This window comes from Falco biarmicus, chromosome 4 (assembly GCF_023638135.1).
Source record: "Falco biarmicus isolate bFalBia1 chromosome 4, bFalBia1.pri, whole genome shotgun sequence".
Taxonomy (NCBI): domain Eukaryota; kingdom Metazoa; phylum Chordata; class Aves; order Falconiformes; family Falconidae; genus Falco; species Falco biarmicus.
Genome location: NC_079291.1, coordinates 99935429 through 99953618, shown reverse-complemented (window position 1 = coordinate 99953618; position 18190 = coordinate 99935429). Strand labels below are relative to the sequence as shown.

Below are 18190 nucleotides of genomic sequence, written 5' to 3'. Positions count from 1 at the left end.
TGAAACACCTAAGAAGAGTTTATGACAGCAGAGGAAACTTGGCGAAGTTCAAGAGCCCTTCCCACATCAACTCAACCCCTCTGCCCCCAAACCTCACCTTTCTGCCAGCCCTCGTTTAGTCAAGCCTGAAATGACGATAGGATCGAAAGGCTCCTCCGTCCCAGAGATGGTTATTCCCAAGGGGCCACCGTATCGCTTCAGTTCCACTGTGTAGATAATAGCACCGGTTGTCTCCTGCTCATCTGAAAGAGAAAACGGGAATGCTGAATTTTTTTAATTAGCCGTATAAAAGAGGTCATAGGAAAGACTTGAAGCATTTAGAAGCAAAAGCCTGAGGTCTTCAGCCATGCTCATACCAAAGAGTATTTTAACCTTCCAGACTCCATTTAAGGGCAGAATAACAAAAATAGACTATAATCAATTGGAAAGTGGTAACCGGACAGGCAGCAGCCCTTATCTTTGTTAGTTTGCACTACCTATTGGGAAATGTCATTACAGTGGACAGGCACCAGTTTGCATCAGGATTTCTGTACCAGAATTATCTTCATCCTTCCTAATCTTCAATTTGACCAGGTCTTCACACTGCCTTAAAATCTGCACAGCATCCTCCATTGAGCAATTGTCGAGTCGGATGTTATCAATGGCTAACAGCTTGTCCCCCGGTTCCAAGGTGCCAGTTCTACGTGGAAAGAAAAAGAAAACTAAAAGTACATTTGTATTTGCCTTTCAGATCCCACGACACATTCAGTCCTGCAGTGGCAGTGACAATATTAACTTTTTCCTGTCCTCAATCTTTTCTGGGAAACAACCCTGAATGGAGTCTGGCACAATTGCAACTAAAAGGCAGGAAGTTTGTGTAGAGTGTACGTCAACACAGAACACGGCAGAAGGATTAGATACACAGCCCGGGTAACCTACAGCACTGAAAAATGCCCCAAGTTTAATTGACAGGTAGTCTACCTTTTATGGAAACTCCTATATGAGCACTCCTAGAAATGAGTCCCCTGGCAGCACTAGCCTGGCTATGAGGTGTTGAGATCAGAGGTGCAGTCAATAAATGCTGAGTTATTTGCACAGTTCTCCACCGGTGCCCACAATTCACTCACTCCGAGTAGGAGCCGAGACATGGCAAACTACCTGATGAACCATGGCCCTTTACGGGATATATGAAGCCCTTTACCACATGCTTTTAAATGCTAAACATCCATCTCCCATAGGATCAGCAGACATCTGAATCAGTGCCCTGGCCGCCTTCTCCATTAGCTCAACTCTACATGCTGCAGTCCAGACAGTTTTTATTGCAAGCCCTTCTGTGGTCTAAGACACACCTCTAGGGTTGAGATCTTGTTGGATGCTGGTAAAATCCAGACCTGACTGCTACTGCCTGGGCTTCGTTTTAACTCTCGTTACCAGGCCAGACATTTTGCAATGGGTTTGGCAGCTGGGAAATTCTGCACTCACCTATGTGCTACGCTCCCCTTCTTGATGTCAGAGATGATCAAAGGCTCCCCAGGCTTTCTGCTTGCAGCTGCAAAAGACACACATGGGTATAAAGCTTGGTATTGAGTCTGCTGTCTAGCATGGGGATGGTTAATGGGGAGCAGGAGTCTTAAGGAAAGGGAATTTATATTCCTTTGGCAAAATGATGCTTCACGCTTGAACTCTGAAAGGCGCATCAGGAAAAAAAAAAAAAAAAAAAGAAGCAAATCCCTGCCAAAGTTTGTGGGTTGCCCTTTGCCCAAGTTAGCTAACTGCTTCCTTCAGATTCCTCCTGAAGGGGAGGACATGTGGTGTCCAGCAGGAAAAGGTGGAATTGCCCAGCCCCGGCACTGTTAAACACCCACTCACCTACATCTCTTGGCACAAGACAGCAAGTCAATGGCTGTGGCAACAGTCAGGCATTAGCACTGCTACCTAGGGAGTACCTAGAGTTCAGTGTGGTGGTTAATATAAATATTTCTGTGTTCTTGAAGTGTGCTGGGAAGTTTTCCAGGTAGAAAACAACCCAGGAAAAATCAGATAAAACATTGTTTTCCAGCTGGTTCAGCTTCCCAGGCCACTTCATCACACAACCAGATAAATCAGAGCTGGTCTCCACACTGGAGCTGGAAGGGGTGGTTTCCAACTCTTCTCTCCTGCCCGACCCTGATAACTTTTTCAGCCCACAAGAGATGTGAGTACACATCTCTGGAAGCATTTGTATTTTAAAATTTGTCTGCAAGACTGCTTCTCTCCTGAGAAATCCAAGAGAGAATTATGACTGAAAAGCCTCCTGACCTCTCTGCCATTCACACACCAAACATATGCCAAGAGCATCCTTTTCACGCCGCATTGCTCTCTCCTGCCTTGATCGTCTCATTTAAAGCTGATGGAGCTTCTCAGCAAAAACTGCGTGGGAAGGAAGAAACTCACAGCATCTGAACATATCCAGTGCAGGTCAGAGATTAAAATATCTGTAAGGTATATGGCATCAACCACAAAGAGATCCACCTGCCTGAACAGCAGTCAGAAAGCCCCAGAAAGTCAGACGTAAAGAAATAGGTGCTTCCTCTCACCAACCCCTCTGCTCTAGATTTTTCTGTTGTTTGCATTCATTTCTGAGCTTTAAAAACGTATGTGCTAACCCATCACCTTCAAGGATACCCTCTCCCAGATATAACTGAACCTTCTGTACTGAACAGAGCAAAAAGACAGCCAATCTCAGCCAGAGCAAGGGCTGAGTATAGAAGTTCGGTCAGACAGTGAGAGCAGAGTGTGGCTGATTTTGTAATAATCACAGCAATGCCACTGCTGAATGATAGAGAGCCTGGAAGAATTATTGAGCCAGATTGTTTAGTCTGGACAAAAGGAGGCTTGGGGGAGACCGTATCGCTCTCTACAACTGCCTGAAAGGAGGCTGGGGTGAGGTGGGGTCGGTCTCTTCTCCCAAGTGACAAGCGACAGGACAAGAGGAAACGGCCTCAAGTTGCACCAGGGGAGGTTTAGGTTGGATATTAAGAAAAATTTCTTCACCAAAAGGGTGGTCAAGCACTGGCACAGGCTGCCCAGGGAGGTGATTGAGTCACCATCCCTGGAAGTATTTAAAAGACATGTAGATGTGGCACTTAGGGACACGGTTAGTGGTGGACTTGACAGTGCTAGGGCAACGGTTGGACTTGATGATCTTTAAAGATCTTTTCCAACCTAAATGACTCTATAATTTGCCCCCTAGCTTAACTAGAGCCTGGTGTCAGGCAATTTTGGTCTGGACACTCACATTCAGATTGCGGCCGCAGGTCAAAGAGAAGTGGATGGGTTGTGGAGACTCACCAAGGGTTTGTGCCTGTGTTCAACCTGCCCACAGCACGACCAGCCAGCAGACAGACTGACACACACCGGGCAGAGCTGAGCAGTGGGACGGAAGATGGGGTGCAGCAGCTAAAATCTACGCAGAAATCCCCACTCTGATTGAGAAGGCCACACACCATGGACTAACAGCACAAGGTACAGAGACATAGCACCCTGTTATTACTATTTCTGTTCTCTTTTTCAATATAGGAGATGTATTTACAGCTGAGAGAGGGGTAGAAAGCAGTGGTCCGAGTGGCAGTGACAGGAGACCCTGTTAGCACACCCTGAGCCCTGGGTCGGGCTGGCATCGATGCATATTTAATCACACCCTAGCCTGGTTCTGTCAAAACATTCCAGGTTAGCAAAAATAAGTTTTCACTGCAAGGTTTGTTTACTAGTTTCAAAGCAGAAGCAGCATGACAGAAAGGGGTTAGGGAGGATCTCCATAGCCCTGGTGGTGCGTTGGGGATGGCTGTCTCTAAACCTGACCCAGCCACAGCTGGAATGTGTCCAGAGACCGTGAACACTCAAAAGAGCAAGGGGCGTGGGGGGAGAGGAAAAAAACCCCCACAAACCAGCAAGTATAGACAACAGCATGCCTCAAGCTCTGCAGAAATGGTGTTATCTCAGTGTCTGCCTTAGAAGCCCTGAGACACCTGGGGGGATCCTGCCCGCAGTCAGGCTCCAAGCAGAGAGCGAGACCTCGTCCTTCTGCAGCTCCACAGTTGGTGTCAGCACAACTGCCCGCATCAGAAGCGAGGGTGACAAACTAAGTGCTTTGTCCATTAGGAAACAAAGCAAGTTTTAAGGAAAAATCATTCTGGATCTGTGGGTTTTTTGGAAGTTGTGCTTTCCAAACAGATTTTCTTGAGACTTTAGTTAAATGGAAGAGCCATGCAGAACTGCATAGAACTGTCCCTACCACCACAGTACCCAAATTTTAATAGATGATAGCTCTCTGTTTTAAATGAACAGCATAAAATGGAAAGGCTTTATAAAACCATCATTATTAGTCAGCATCTACAAATGATTAGGGAGACTTAGTGAATAATTATTCCCTCTCAAGAGGTATAAGATACAAAATTAATATAATGAAATCTCAAAGCACAGAACAGTCACTTGCTGTTCGTTTAGTAACCAGTAGTTACTAACTTGATTAATTCACCTTTGGTACCCCAAAGCCCTTCCTGGAGCCCCAGCAGAGTGCCCAGCTGGGCTTTCCGCCCATCAGCTGGGACCAGGCTGCTCCTGACTGCCCCAGCCACCATGGTACCCACATCTTTAACCATCCTGGGCTGCTCACACAGGGTGACAACATGCTTCTGTGTACCAGCTGCCTGGCTACAGGTGAGAGCTCCACTTTCACTGAAGTAGTGGCTCAGTCTAGGTCAGAGGCATTAGCTATATAGATCTCTAGTGAGATTTTGGATAAACCATTTCTAATTTGTCTGCACTTAAAAAAGCCCTTAAATTACATTATTATTTTATTAGGGCTGTGGTCTTTGGAGTTCAGATACTTGCACAGATGAGCATAGCCTCTTTGTCCATTCATTTCTGCTGTCGATGTCCTCAAAGGACATTGCCTTGGTAACTCTGCTGTAGGAAGACACGGTTCGGATGCCCAGCCTTGCCTCTGGGTCTTGCTTTCCCATTTGTAAAATGGAGATGGCAGCAAAAGGAGTCAAGGGAAGAGATGGATCACGCCACAGAGACAGAAGCTGGTGTGCAGAAACCCATGATCTCTCTTGGCAGGTGCTCTGCTTGTGGCCTCCATCTGCCAGGGCAAACCACTTCAGGTGGAAGTAGGCTCTTTTTCAGATACATTTGTATTTTTGGTGGGTTTGACAGTATAAAAAAGTTTAAATTTGCTCCAGTGGTCCACAGAAAGCTCCATAAATCAACAGCTGGTCAAGGTAGAAACGTGGGGTGGGAGAGAAACTCAAAATGAAAACACTGCTTGGCAGCGGTGACAGGGCAGTGATAAAAAGGTGAATTGATCAATACCATTATTTACTTTTTATAAATTGCTTTCAGTCTCTCGCCACCTCTGCTGGGATTCTGGCTTGCTCGGTGTTTACTCTGTGATGGATGACAAGGCTAGAAACACATGTCCAGTTTGTGTTTTTAATAGAATGCATAATGACCCGTATTGGTAAATTATTCCCCTCCAAGGAGCACAAGCACATATCTCACACACATCCACCCATTATAAATGCCCTTTGTTATTGACCAAGCCAAAGCAGCACTCTGCCAACGTGTAATTAAAGAAATTTTAATAATGCCATAAGAATACATTTAAGAAAGCAAGCATTTATAAACGGGAAAGAATAAACAAAATCAGAAACCCAATAATCTCAGGATAGCTAAGGAACGAGGAGAGAAATAAAAGCAAATCAGAATCGATTGCAAAAAGCAGCAGTGAAAATTAAATCCCCAGTACCCAACTTCTTCCTCTATCATTCATTAGTTTTAGCAGCAGGTGCATGAATTATCAGTGCCTCCAGCAGCGTATTTGCCCCACTGCAGATCTATTGCCTTTCAAAATCTGGTAGCAAAACCGGGACAGAATATCCCACTTGGGTAACAGCACCAGAGTGAATCAGCTGCAAATCTTAGCTGAATCCGCAATGCTAGCGAGGGGGCAGCACGTGTGGCTGCCAGGCACGCTGCCACTTGCAGACACACTCTGCTGGGCCGGTGGCATGGCCCCGGTTAATCCAGTGCCAGCAAAGCTACACTGGCTTGGCTCACAGATCCATCTTCTCGCTAGGACAGTGACTACACTACTTAAGCGACTTAATCAAAGTTGTCTATCTACCCAAATTCCAGTTTTATCACCCAGAAGCAGATATACTACCTATTCCTTATCTGCAGTACTTCATGTCAAGGGCACAGGTATTGATTTGTTGAGATACATAAAGGTAATTTGATAAACATGCTATAAAAAGCATTAATGCATATCTAAAGTGAATGGTGATTTCAATATTTGTTTAAACAGCAACAACAACACACCTGTACCCTGCAGCAAATTTCACAACTAGCCCTTGGAGAAGGTATTTGAGACAGACCAAAAAAACCCCAAACAAACATACCAAAAAAAAAAAAAAAAAGCACCACAAAAAGCAATCTTTTGTGTAATCAACTATCATTTTCCAGAGGCTAAAAACAAATCCATATCTTATTTTAAGATGTCAGGTATTGAACCTACAAGAATACACAACTATTAGCTTCTCGCTGCTGGAGATTTTAATTTGTAAGAGATTTACAGAAAACCTACAAAGGCATAACTGTATCATTAGAACGGAATACAGCCAGCAAGATCAGAGCACTTAAGGCATGTGTTCTGCTAATGGAGATGAGTTGTTCAGGCTAACAAGAGCCAAATCTTCACATCCATATGTCAAAAATCTCACTTTGCACATCTTTGCATCCCCAGCATTCCGAGCACCCCAGAGGTCCCTGCAGACAAGTGAGCTTCACAGCCCACACAGCTCCTTAAGCCACGCCGCGCAGGAGTGCACGCTTGGCTCTTCAATCGGAGCAGCTGTTCTACAAACAAATGCAGCCCTCTCCCTGGGACAGAAACTGAGGCACTGGAGTGTGGATAAAATGACAGCAATTTTGCTGGCGTCTTGTCCCTTCACCCCTGGACAAAGCCCACGGAAGCAGTGCAGCCAAGGCAGCTTTGGTGTTTTGCTTTGCTAATTTTCATTTAGCAAATGCAGGAGACTGAAATGAGGCTTGAGGGCATCAAGGTGCCACAGAAATACAAATCAGAGTCAGTGAGAGACTCACCCCTTGGGTTTCCTATTCATCCTTCAGGGAACAGAAGTGGAAATAATGCTATATGCATATATTGACATCATGTGTCTTAATTTACTGCATCCCTTTGCCATGCTGTGTTTGCGCAGGAGGAAGAAACCGTTCTGCACGCACAGACCACAACCAGGGGCTTGCTCAGCCCAAGCCTTCTCTTTCTGGAAAACCTTGAGACCTCGGAGAAGATGAAATGCCCTCAGCAAACATCTGCCCCTCACCAGGAGCAAGCACACACCCCCTCTATATGTTCATCCCAGGACTAACAGCACCTGCCCTCATACAAAAACCTCCTGGGTTTTCAGCCCTTTTATGAGGCTTTCCAGCAGATTTATGTTTCCTCCTGCAGTCAGCTCCATTACACGATTTCTTCCAACACATCCATCAAGAATCTTGCTCTCCCCCCCTTTATGTAGCCCATCTCCCGATTAGCTCTGAGAGCCACAGCACAGCAAGAACTTGATCACTTTTATTTCTGTAGTGCTCCTCTGATGAGGTCGTAACACTTTCTGCCCACGTAAGAAGGCTGTGGCAAACCTTCCTAGACAGAGGAATTAACTACAGATGTGCCTGCTGAAGCCAAGAGGTAAAACTCAATGAAAGCAACTCATCTTTCACCCACAGTGTAGCTGGACCACAAGGTTTATGAACAAATCCATTTCTGTGGCCACATCTACTGACCCATCCAGCTTGTCATCTATTTAACCTGCCCCAGTTTTACAAAGTAAGGAACAGGAATCAATGTGAGAGGCCAGAAAACCAAGTCCGCTACTTTGAAACAGTAGTTATGTGCTTTTCCGCGGCAAAAGGGAAGTTGTAAAAGCTTTTTTCTAGCTCTATACAAGCATTCAAAACAGCAGAAATGGGAGGAACTGAGCAAACCAGTTATTTTTACCTTTTCCCTTGCTGCTTGCATCACGTTCCCACATGCACGTCATGTCTCTGCAGGAGGTAGTTACCGTAAGGCTGCTTGCTTTGGTTTTAATGTTTGAAACTGGTATACTTATCTGCCTGGTCAGAGTCAGAGTGACAAAATCATGATCTAATTTGCTAAGGGTCATGTGGACATAGGCTTATACAGACTAATATAGGGAAACAGAATTAGGATTCAACTAGCATTTCATCCTTGCCACCACATTTTCTGGATGGCTGTCTTTTGCTCCATTTGTAAATATAATTTTGGCTTTGACTCAGCAAAGGACTGAAATACATCTTAAGTTTATGCATATGCATTACTTAAACAACGTCCTGCAAACACGTTCAACAATCAAAAAGATCAAATCTATTATATTGTTAAAAAACTGCTTTGTAGTTGGATAATGGGTATCTAACTATTTAAAACTCAGGGGTCAGTTTCTTTTTATTTAGTGGTGATTTCAAAAAAGCGTGTGAAGTCAATTTTTTAAACAAATCTCAAATGAAAACATTTTCAAAATAAAAATATGCTTGAAGTGTAAATGCACATCTGAAGATGATCTCATATAAGTGAGACTCTTCAAATAAAAACTAATACTCTTGCCAGCAACTCCCAGGTTCATTTTGCTCTCCAGCCCCAGATACAAACTAAGCTTTGAAGCCTAAATGGGATGAACCCTTGGCCATGCTCAAGCCAGAAGATTTTTGCTGCCAGATCCACTGTCCTAGGTTGCTACCCGTGAGTGCAGCGCCAGCGCAGTGGGCAGGCTGGGAACGCAGCACAGGCTGGGCTGCTGCACCGGACCCTCCTCGCCCATCAGTGAAATGTCGTTACAGGTACCCCACTGCTTTCGGAAAGCCCTTTGATGTCTTCAGGCAGTAACTGCTAGCAAGCCAAATGTTAAATACTGTGCTGTCATTTCTCAGGATTAACCTTGTGGCACAAATAGGAGAAGCTGGGAAGAGGGAGAAGAAATAACACAGGGTGCAAAGCCATCATCCTGTCGATGCTCAAGTCACCCCTGAGAATCACCCCACTCAGACCAGAACACCTCCAATTAACTCACTAACTAATGCTGTAAATGCCAAGAGGTAATTGCAAATAGCTTATCTATTTTAATGAAACCTAGTTTTAAAGTGTCCCCAGCAACTCCATTCCCCAGACACAGCTGGGTCTGCACTCCTGAGGGCTTAGACGCAAGATCCCATTACTGCAGCCTCACAAGCTGCTTTGTTTCAGCTGAGAGGTGATGGCAGCCTCTGGGCATGGCAAATCTGAGATGATTCAACTCAGTTTACCCAGCAGTGAAAGAGGGATGAGTGACGTGACACATGCTTACATTTGCCATAAAGGAAAAATTCACTGACGCAAGGCGTTAACAACACCCCAAGCTAGCCAGAAATTCAGGATGGATCTGCCTGTATCATCCCCTTACAGCATCTTCTCCAACAAGGCCAAGAGGTCTTTAAATGAAAAATACACTTCAGAAGAGAAAGATAATTAATCAAGAGTGTGCAGAGAAGAGAGAAAAGAAAGAAGAAGGTTTATGTCTTGTTCTCTCAGTGCCCACCAAGTCCTGGCACATGCACCTCCTCCTCCGTGGATGTGGTTAATCAACACAACAAACCCCAGCAAAGTCTGCCCAGCACCCTCCTCTCCTTAAAGTGCCTCCCCCCCAAGCCTAAGGCCTGCCACCCTCTTCATCTTCCTCTTTCTTTTGGCAGTTTCCCCTCTCCACCCTTCAAGCTGTGAGCTCACCTGACACTTGCTCTCCTCCTTCCACCTCTCCCTGCAAGGGTCCCACCAGACCCAGGCAATTTTTTTTAAAAAAGAACATAATAAAAGTGTCAGCAAGGAAATAAAAATAATATTACTAGTATACTGTATAATTATATACATATAATATAATATTATGTCTACAATATTAGCCTGTGACACAGACCAACTGATCAGCTGAGACGCATCCTTTGCCTCTATCCTTCACGCAGCCACTTTTCTCTGCGGCTGGCAGCTTGTGGAGGCAGGAACCACACATCTAATTTGGTTTGGGATAAATCACAAGCACTGTGAGCACTACCAGGACACCCCACGTAATCTCTCTCAGCTGGGCCCCTCTGATGTGCCAGGGTGGAAAGCAGTGGCTCTTGCAACTGCTAGTGCAAGTCTGAGCAATACTTACAGCTGATTGTAATTCCAAGCTCTACACCTCTTTTCTTGGGCAATTTAACATGGAAAGTACCGCTGCTGGGTATGACAGACTCTGTAAAACCAAAAACAGACAAAAAAGAGGAGAGGAGGAAAAAAGAGAGTTTTCAGTTGCATGGATGGTTTCTTTGGGTTAAAAGGTTAAAATTTGGATTCTCATTAAAAATACATGCTCTGAACACCAGGTGAAGTGCTCACATCACGCTGTATTTCAAGATTGAGGCAGCTCTGTCAATGTAAAAGGAAAAAAAGTTTCTTTTTTTTTTTTTTTCTTCTGAATACAAAGCTGCACTTTAACCCCAGCCAATAGCTTTGGCTCCCTCCTTCCTTCATGGCTGTAAATTAATATCAATATTATTCATATTAATGGCCAAATACTTAAAGCACATGTGGCCTCTTCATCGAGTCCTTAGGCTTATCTCACACAAGGCATTTATGAAAGGATCACAAGAAAGAGCATCCACCTTGGGGCACATTAGAGAACAAGAAATGGAAAAGGTCCTCACATGGTCTTCCCACTCTTCCCTCTGAGCTCTCACAAAAACCTTGTGTATTTCTGTGAATACGCTCCCTCCTATGGGTTAGCAAAGGCACTAGCAGAGCCCTCCTGGTAGAAGCAGCAATTCCCTTGGCAACATACCTGCAACATCAAATTCTATCTCCAGCACCACTTTGTTCGTAAGCGCGGCATCACGCAAAAGCTGATTTGCTTCCTCCATAGTCCCATCCTCAGTTGCAATGCCGTTGATAGAAAGGACTCTGTCTCCTACTTGTAGCAACCCACACCTGCAGTCCACATCAGGAAAACAGGGAAAGAGAACAAGGAGGCAAGGTAAAAGAGGAAAGGAGGAAAAAAACCCACAACCCCACAACCAGCCATGAGTTACTTTTGCCAGGCAAATTTGTTACAAGACACACAGAGTTGTGACAAACCCTGCCGAAGTGGCCCCAAAGAGAAGATAACTAATTCTGCAGTGCCTGTCCCAGTGCCGGGAGCCCCCTGGAAGGTCACAAGGCAGCCAACTCCTTGTGGTTTGCTTAAGTTCAAATACACTTTGCTCCTAAATAGCCATTTTTAGTCACATTTCCTGCAATTTCCAGGGAAAAAAAAAAAAAAGTAACCCTCCCCTTCCTAAAAGTCAACACCACGGCCAAGAGACGAGTGTGATACACAGGTGAGAAAGGAGGGTATGTGCCCTCCTACCCTATCTAACGGTATACGGCTCTTTCCATGAAACCCAAACTAATGGCACTGAAAACTGCAGATTCCTCTGCTCAATACATGGCTAATACCGAAGCTACAATCCAATGAACTCACTGAAATGTCTCAGCAAATTGGATAATCACTTAACCCTTGTAATTTCATTTCTGGAAGCCAAACGTACACTGATACAGTTTAACTGCCTTGAAAGGCCAATCTTACCCCGCTGCGCTAGCCCGCCAGTATAACCACAACTGGCCTTTTGGGGTTTCTGGTTTAGACCCACTTTCACAAAGAGCAGCATCAGCAGGTTTTTTCAATTTGGAAGAAAAACAGTGATGACAAAGCTATGATAGAGATATCCTGCTACGGCATGGTTTGTCTGTTGGGAGTCCCCTTCATTTATAAGCAAGGTTTCCTCACACATGAACCACTACATTCCTACATTCACTATCCACACTCGCTTTTTTTTTTTTTTTCCTAAATATACTGCAATGCCAGCAAGACAATCCTCCAAATTATCCCTCACAGCTAATTTGAGCTGAACCATGGCTCTACAAAATCAGGAGTGTAGTCTTCCCTGTGACTGGCCATGGGCAATGGCTTATCTTCCTTCTCCTCCATACCCTTCGTCAGTTGTTCACTATCACTGCATCTTTTCAGATTTTTCACACGTCACCCCTCTGTAAGGCTGTCCACTTGAGCAGAGCTTGGGAAAACCTCCTTCATTCATCATTAATGCAAGCTACAGAGTGGTGTCCAAAGTAAGTTGTGGGTTATGGGAATAAGTTTGAGGTTCACCTCAACATTTGCAGTGATTTTACCACAAACATTTCCCAGAAGGCATCAGTATCCTGTTTTGAGCCTCCTCCAGAGAATCTTTATTCCTTTCCTGTTTAATGATCAAGCACATTCTTCACCCTCTCTTTTCTAGTTGTCTGCTTCCACTGATACTTCACAGAAGACAGCTTGTTTTTTCTGATCCTTCCAGCCACTCTTCATCACTCACACCCAACTCAATTGTAAGAAAACATGGTACCACAGCTTCAAGGCACATGAAGACGACACCAAAGGCAATGGCCACTGGCTGTATTATTCACCTCCAAGCAACAGGGCGTATATGAAATGCCAGGTTATCAAGAAAAAATACACACATCAAAATTCAAGAAAAATGGACCAGCACAACAGTTTTTGCTGGTGGCCCATCAAAAGCTGAGATAAAAGTAAGTTTGGAGAGAGCCTAGAGAGGTTATTTTACTGGTAAGAAGGTATTAAGCTTGCAGTATATTTGTACTGCTGCCTGCGTTCATGCCATCCATGGAAAAACGCGGGCTATTTTATGAGATGTAAATTCAGAACGGTTTGTTCAAGGAGACTGGGATTAGGACAGACAACTCCATGGTGTACAAACGAACCTGCCCTTGCAAATAAATTCCATCATGTTGAACTGCAGTCCTTTACTGGACTTGTGGCCATGCAGCCACATAGACACACTTGGAAATAACAGCTTATAAATATGGAGATGCCAAGGAGTACAACAGAGATGCCTCCTCCAGCACCAAGAGCTCTCTTCCTATGGCCATAATGCACCTTTCAGAAAGGAGGTATCCACATCTGCATCCCACAGACATCACTGTCATTTCAAGGTCACACAAGGACACGATTTTGGCACCACTGTTTCAGTCACATGGGCTGGGAGATCATAGGATGCTTTTACCCAGCAACAAAGTAAACATTTGCCACCTTTCCCACCAGAGCTGCCTTCTCACAAAACAACTGTTCCTTGTGTTTCTTCACTGACGATACAATAGCTCTGTTAGGTCAGAAATTTTTATTTCTTTTACTATTAGTCTCAGTCAACCATGCTTGTTTAAGCCCTGGCCTTGCAGGTTTATAAAAGTTTGTGGACTGAAGCCGCAACCTTATGGCTCCCTCCATGAGTGCAAGGAGATCCGACGTGCCTTGTTAACCCTTCAGAATAATTCCAGAGACACCAGTTTCCAGCTGTCACGTGCCCGTGTGTTAGAGGAGCAGGGCCGAGGGAGCCAAGGGTCCTGCAGCCCTCTCCTTGGCTCTGCTGTGGGATCCTACATGAACCTTTTCAGACAGCTTTCCCAAGGAGAGAGCACTTGTCTCAGAGGTGCACAGCCCAAAGTGCACAGTGCAAAGTGCTTTGCGATCATGGGAGAAGTGCTTTAAAATCAGAAACAAGAGTATAGGCATCTCCTGGAGACAGCCCTATGATGTGTTGGAGTCCATGACGGGAATGAGTCTCCCTGGGGTTACAGAGATTTGCATTTTGTCATGACTCATTCCTCGGGCTCAAAGACAGCAACAGAGCAGTGGAGGTGTCTTGCTAGACACAGAGCAGCACATATTCAAGCCTTGGGCAGGATATGCACTGCAAATCTCACTCAGCAGCACCAGCACCTGCACGGTCAGTCCAGCTGTGGGGTGAGTGGTAGCAGCTGTGGTGATGGCCACATCGCTGGCTGCAGAAACCGATCCGTCATGCCCTTACATGCCCCCGAGTTGACCTGCACAGGTCAGACGTGCACATCTGTGTGTGTACATACATCTGCATGTGCACACTGGTGGGTGGGTCCCAGCCCTCAAAAGATCAAAGCTTTGCTGACAGCTTCACCCAGCTGCTAAACTTTCCTTTTGCAAACCATTCATACTCAAAAGCCAGAAACATAATGATCAAACAACTGTGTCTGAGCAGAGATAGAAAACATGTAACTCAGCAGGAAGCATTGATTTTGGATACTGGGACAGAGAAGCCAGATACTCTCCCACTGCTGTCAATGACAGCTAGGGGAGGAAGGACACAAACACTGCATGTTTTCAAGGCAGCCAAGAAAGGATGTCAGGCATCTTCCTATTCCACTCTCCCTGCTGATAATGGGATAAATCGCTGTTTCATTTGGAGCCCAAAGGCTTCATCTTGCACCCAGTAAACAAAACAACAGGCGAAAAGGGAGGTCTATTAGAGGCTATTGGCTGTAAAATGTATCACAAGTCAGGCAGGCGAGAGATTTTGCTTCAAATCACCTGCCACAAGCTAGAACGAAGCAGGTAATAACTGTGAGGCAGCCCAACCTCCCTGAAAAGAGGGTGATGCTGTCCTCCTCCCTGGTAGTACTCAAACTTGCTAGACACCCAAGGGGCAGCTCTTCCACAGCAAGCCAGACAGACAACGTGATTGTGGATCATGCACTTGTATACAACAGCACATTCAGGTTCACAGGTCTCACACAGGAGTGTGTAAACACACAGGAGAGACCCAGGCTGCTAAGCCTGATCCCTGTATCCCTGTTTCTCAGCCTCTTTTGCAAAACCCGAAACTGCACGACAAGAAAGAGCATAGCCCAGGCTCAGCTGAGAGCCCAGCTTGGTAGAGGGGAGAAAAATGGCTCTAATATCTTGGGCTGCAGTTACAGCAGAACCTCACAAGGGCAGGGAATAAGGTGTCTAGGAAGGATGGAGCAAACAAGTTCTGTGGGACAGCAAGAAACAAAAAGCGAAATGAAAACATAAAACTGAGTTTTTCAAACTCTGCAAACCCAGTGCACTTATCACTTCAAGATGGGGAGAAAAGACAGTGCTTTCCTGCCAGCTAGGAAGAGCAGCATGGTCTAGGAAAAGAAGAAATACACCACAGAGATTTAATCCCCAAATCAAATCCAGGCTGCAAACGCAGAGGGGATTGCTCACTGGCGCCAGAAAGCAGCAGCCAGGAGAGCGTGAATCCTGCTGGGTGGGCAGCCGAGAGGGAGAGCAGTGTGTGTGACACATTAGAGCCAAGCAAGACTGCACTGCTAGTCTTTGCTTTCGCTCCAGGCTTGGCAAGATGATAAAGCAAAGCCAGGCAGATTTCAGCACATCTCTGTTGTCCCCTGGGACAGCAGGCTTTGCTGCTGCCTGATTTATAAAAGGAGTGTGGTGCCTTGCAATGTGAGCCAAGTTCACCCTGGTTAATAGAGGATAAAGAAAAAACCAAAACACCATCACCTTCATTTTTAAACCTTGTTTGGAAACAAACAAACAAACGGCATAAAAGCCTTTTGAAATTTCTCTTAACCTGCATCACTCAGGACAAATCTTTTTCCTGTGCCAGCCTCTTGTCCCTGTCCTCCTACAGGCCGCAAGTACCAGGCACTGATGCTCCACCTTGCCTCTGCACCAGCCACCTGGAGAAGCTATCACACGCAGAGCTGCCTGCACCGCAAGGACTTGCATTTCCTTTTGCAGTCACTTTCCCTGCCGTACGACTGCCCAGTGTGCTGTTTTCCCAGGCTGGCTTGGGGACACCAAACCATTAGCAGATGTTGATGGAGCCCTTGGAGGCTTCTCCCCCCAAGGAAGGGTCTGCAGCAGGCACTGAGCACCAGGACAGAGCACCAGTGGAACTCACAAGTGGGAAGAGAAACCAGCACAGGGGCACAAGTGCCAGCTTGGTCACCTCTCATTATCTCATCTGCCTGACAAAACCAGCTCTCCTTTCCACCCCACAAGAGCACAAGCCACGCTGGGATCTGGTGTGTTCAGTAGGAAAAGCTTTGCTACAGGGCACCTACACTGCAGCGCGCAGGCACTCAAGCAGACTTTAAATCCAGCCAGCAAGGGTACTGGGAAAAGTTTAGCCAGAGCAGCCAGAGCTCCTGAGCTGAGGCTCGGCCGCTGGAGGAGTCATTGCTCCCACTACCCCCTGAGGATGATGCAGCAGTTAATGCTGCTCCTCCATTCTGCTCTTTTCCCAGTATTGCAGAGCCAAAAGCTCAATGCAGCACCCACCTGCTTCTCAACCACAGCTCTTCTCTGCAAAGCCCTGGCTTTAAGGCCAATTTATATGGCTGGGCTCTGGCACAATTAAACCAGGCAGAAAACACTTTGCTGGGCCCACTTGTTTATATCTTTCTCCTTCCTGCATCCAGATAAAAGCTTTATCTTTCAAAGTGAAAGAGGAAAAAAAAACCAACCAAAAAAACCAACAAAACAAAACAAAAACAAAAAAACACAAAAAAAAAAAACAACAGAAAAAGGAATGGGAATGGCACTCTCACACAGACACACACTCCCTTCCTCCTCCTCCTCCCAGAACAGCCGCAGCCTGGTGCCAAGACGTTCACCTGGGATGCGAGGGAGGCCGCGGTCAGCCGACGAGTGCAGAAATGGCAGTGACAGTAAACCATGCCCAGTGAAGAATGGGAGATATTACAAGGATGATAGTAAATATCTAAATGAGCCTCTGAGGAGAGAAAACAAACCAAACCATGAAATGTTCAGCAGCAGCACCATCAGCATCCAAGGGCAAGGTCTCTAACCTCTCTGCCGGGCTGTCAGGCTCAATAAAACGGACGAGAGGGGGGGAAGACAGGGTTTCGGTAGCAAAGATGCCTCCCTGGAGCTGAAGTCCGAAGCCATTCAAAGGGTCTCCCCTGAGCACCACCTCTGTCGTCTCCGTGTGGACTATCTGCCCGCCAGGACCCACCGTGCTGGAGGCCAGTGACACTGAGAGGAGGAGAGAGGCAGAAGGTCAGGGTAGCCATGGTCAACATAGCAGATCTGGTCACAGACCCTGGTCTGGCAGTGGTGGGGACAGTGACTGAGGATGAGGGGGACACTGACAGTGCTGAGATGAGTGGTTCTACCCCAGCTAACAGTCAACTTATTGTTGGAAAGCAAGGACAGCAAGGCAAGCATGCATGCCCTGTCCAACCCAGCCCCTGCCCACTGTCACTCTTACGTGAGCTCTTGTGCTCCTTCTTCTTCTGCCTCCTCCTCAGCATGGTGGTGCGGGGGCTCATGGGGTGGGAGCTGCGAGGTAGCGTGTTCGAGTTCTGGCAGGGGAAGCCCTGTGCGTTCATGGTGGGAGACGAGAAGTTGGCAGCCACCAGAGCTGGCGAAATACAGAGTATGTTAAGGATGTGCACAGAGAAGCGTAGCACTGGGTTCACCTAACAGGTGTTCATCAAGCACCTAATGGGTTCAGACTAGCTCCCTCTGCACAGCTCCAGGGCTCAAGACAGGGGGAGAACCTTCCTGTGCTTGCAGCTCCAGGAGAGCTGTGGGAGTGGGCTTGGATTCCAGAAGGAATGCATGACTCTCTGGCATGCAGTGACTCCAGTGACTGGGCTGCCTGTCACTGCAGCATCCAGGCCACCAGACGAGAAATGCATCATGGATGCAGGGCAGCCATCAGCAGGTTGGCAAGATGGACTAATGCACCTTAAATACATACAAAGAGAAACCACAGCTTGAACTTGAGCTGCTGGGTAACTGGGCTGCCGTGTTTGATTCCCACAGTTCGGACACAGTGCAACAGTTCCTCCTCCTTATCTTACTGCCCTAAGACAAGAAACCAGGGGCTGCACAGACCCTAATTCCTGCAAGAGGTGGGTTTACAGATTTTGGAGCAGCCATAATCTTGCCGCTAGCTTGCTGTGCAGCACCTGGGATGAGCAGGATGCATTGCCATATCACATTCCTACACATCACCCGAGGCACCCTCCTTGTCCCACAGCTGTACATTTTTGCTGTATGAAAACAGGCACCGGGGTGTGGGGTTAGAGGATGGGACCGCGGGTCTGCCCAGCACACTGTTCTCATCGCAGGTACCAGATGTGTGTGTGCTGGGCTGCGGATCCTGATTCTGTACCTCAGCACCGGACCTGTGGAAACAGGCCCAGGCAACCAAGAGGGAAACGAGTGACAAGCCA

At 46.4% G+C, this 18190-nt stretch overlaps 1 protein-coding gene across 4 annotated transcripts in view; it reads right to left on the bottom strand.

Moving 5' to 3' along the window:
- GRIP2 (glutamate receptor interacting protein 2) overlaps positions 1 to 18190 on the bottom strand; it is a 285003-nt gene that overhangs the window by 23540 nt on the left and 243273 nt on the right. For all 4 annotated transcript variants that reach the window (XM_056337728.1, XM_056337724.1, XM_056337725.1 and 1 more), the window contains exons 11-17: positions 17218 to 17370; positions 16796 to 16982; positions 10908 to 11053; positions 10242 to 10322; positions 1462 to 1528; positions 534 to 679; positions 98 to 242 (exon numbers count right to left, since the gene is read on the bottom strand). In XM_056337728.1, the coding sequence (XP_056193703.1) occupies positions 98 to 242; positions 534 to 679; positions 1462 to 1528; positions 10242 to 10322; positions 10908 to 11053; positions 16796 to 16982; positions 17218 to 17370 (925 nt within the window). The remainder of the gene's footprint in view (positions 1 to 97; positions 243 to 533; positions 680 to 1461; positions 1529 to 10241; positions 10323 to 10907; positions 11054 to 16795; positions 16983 to 17217; positions 17371 to 18190) is intronic.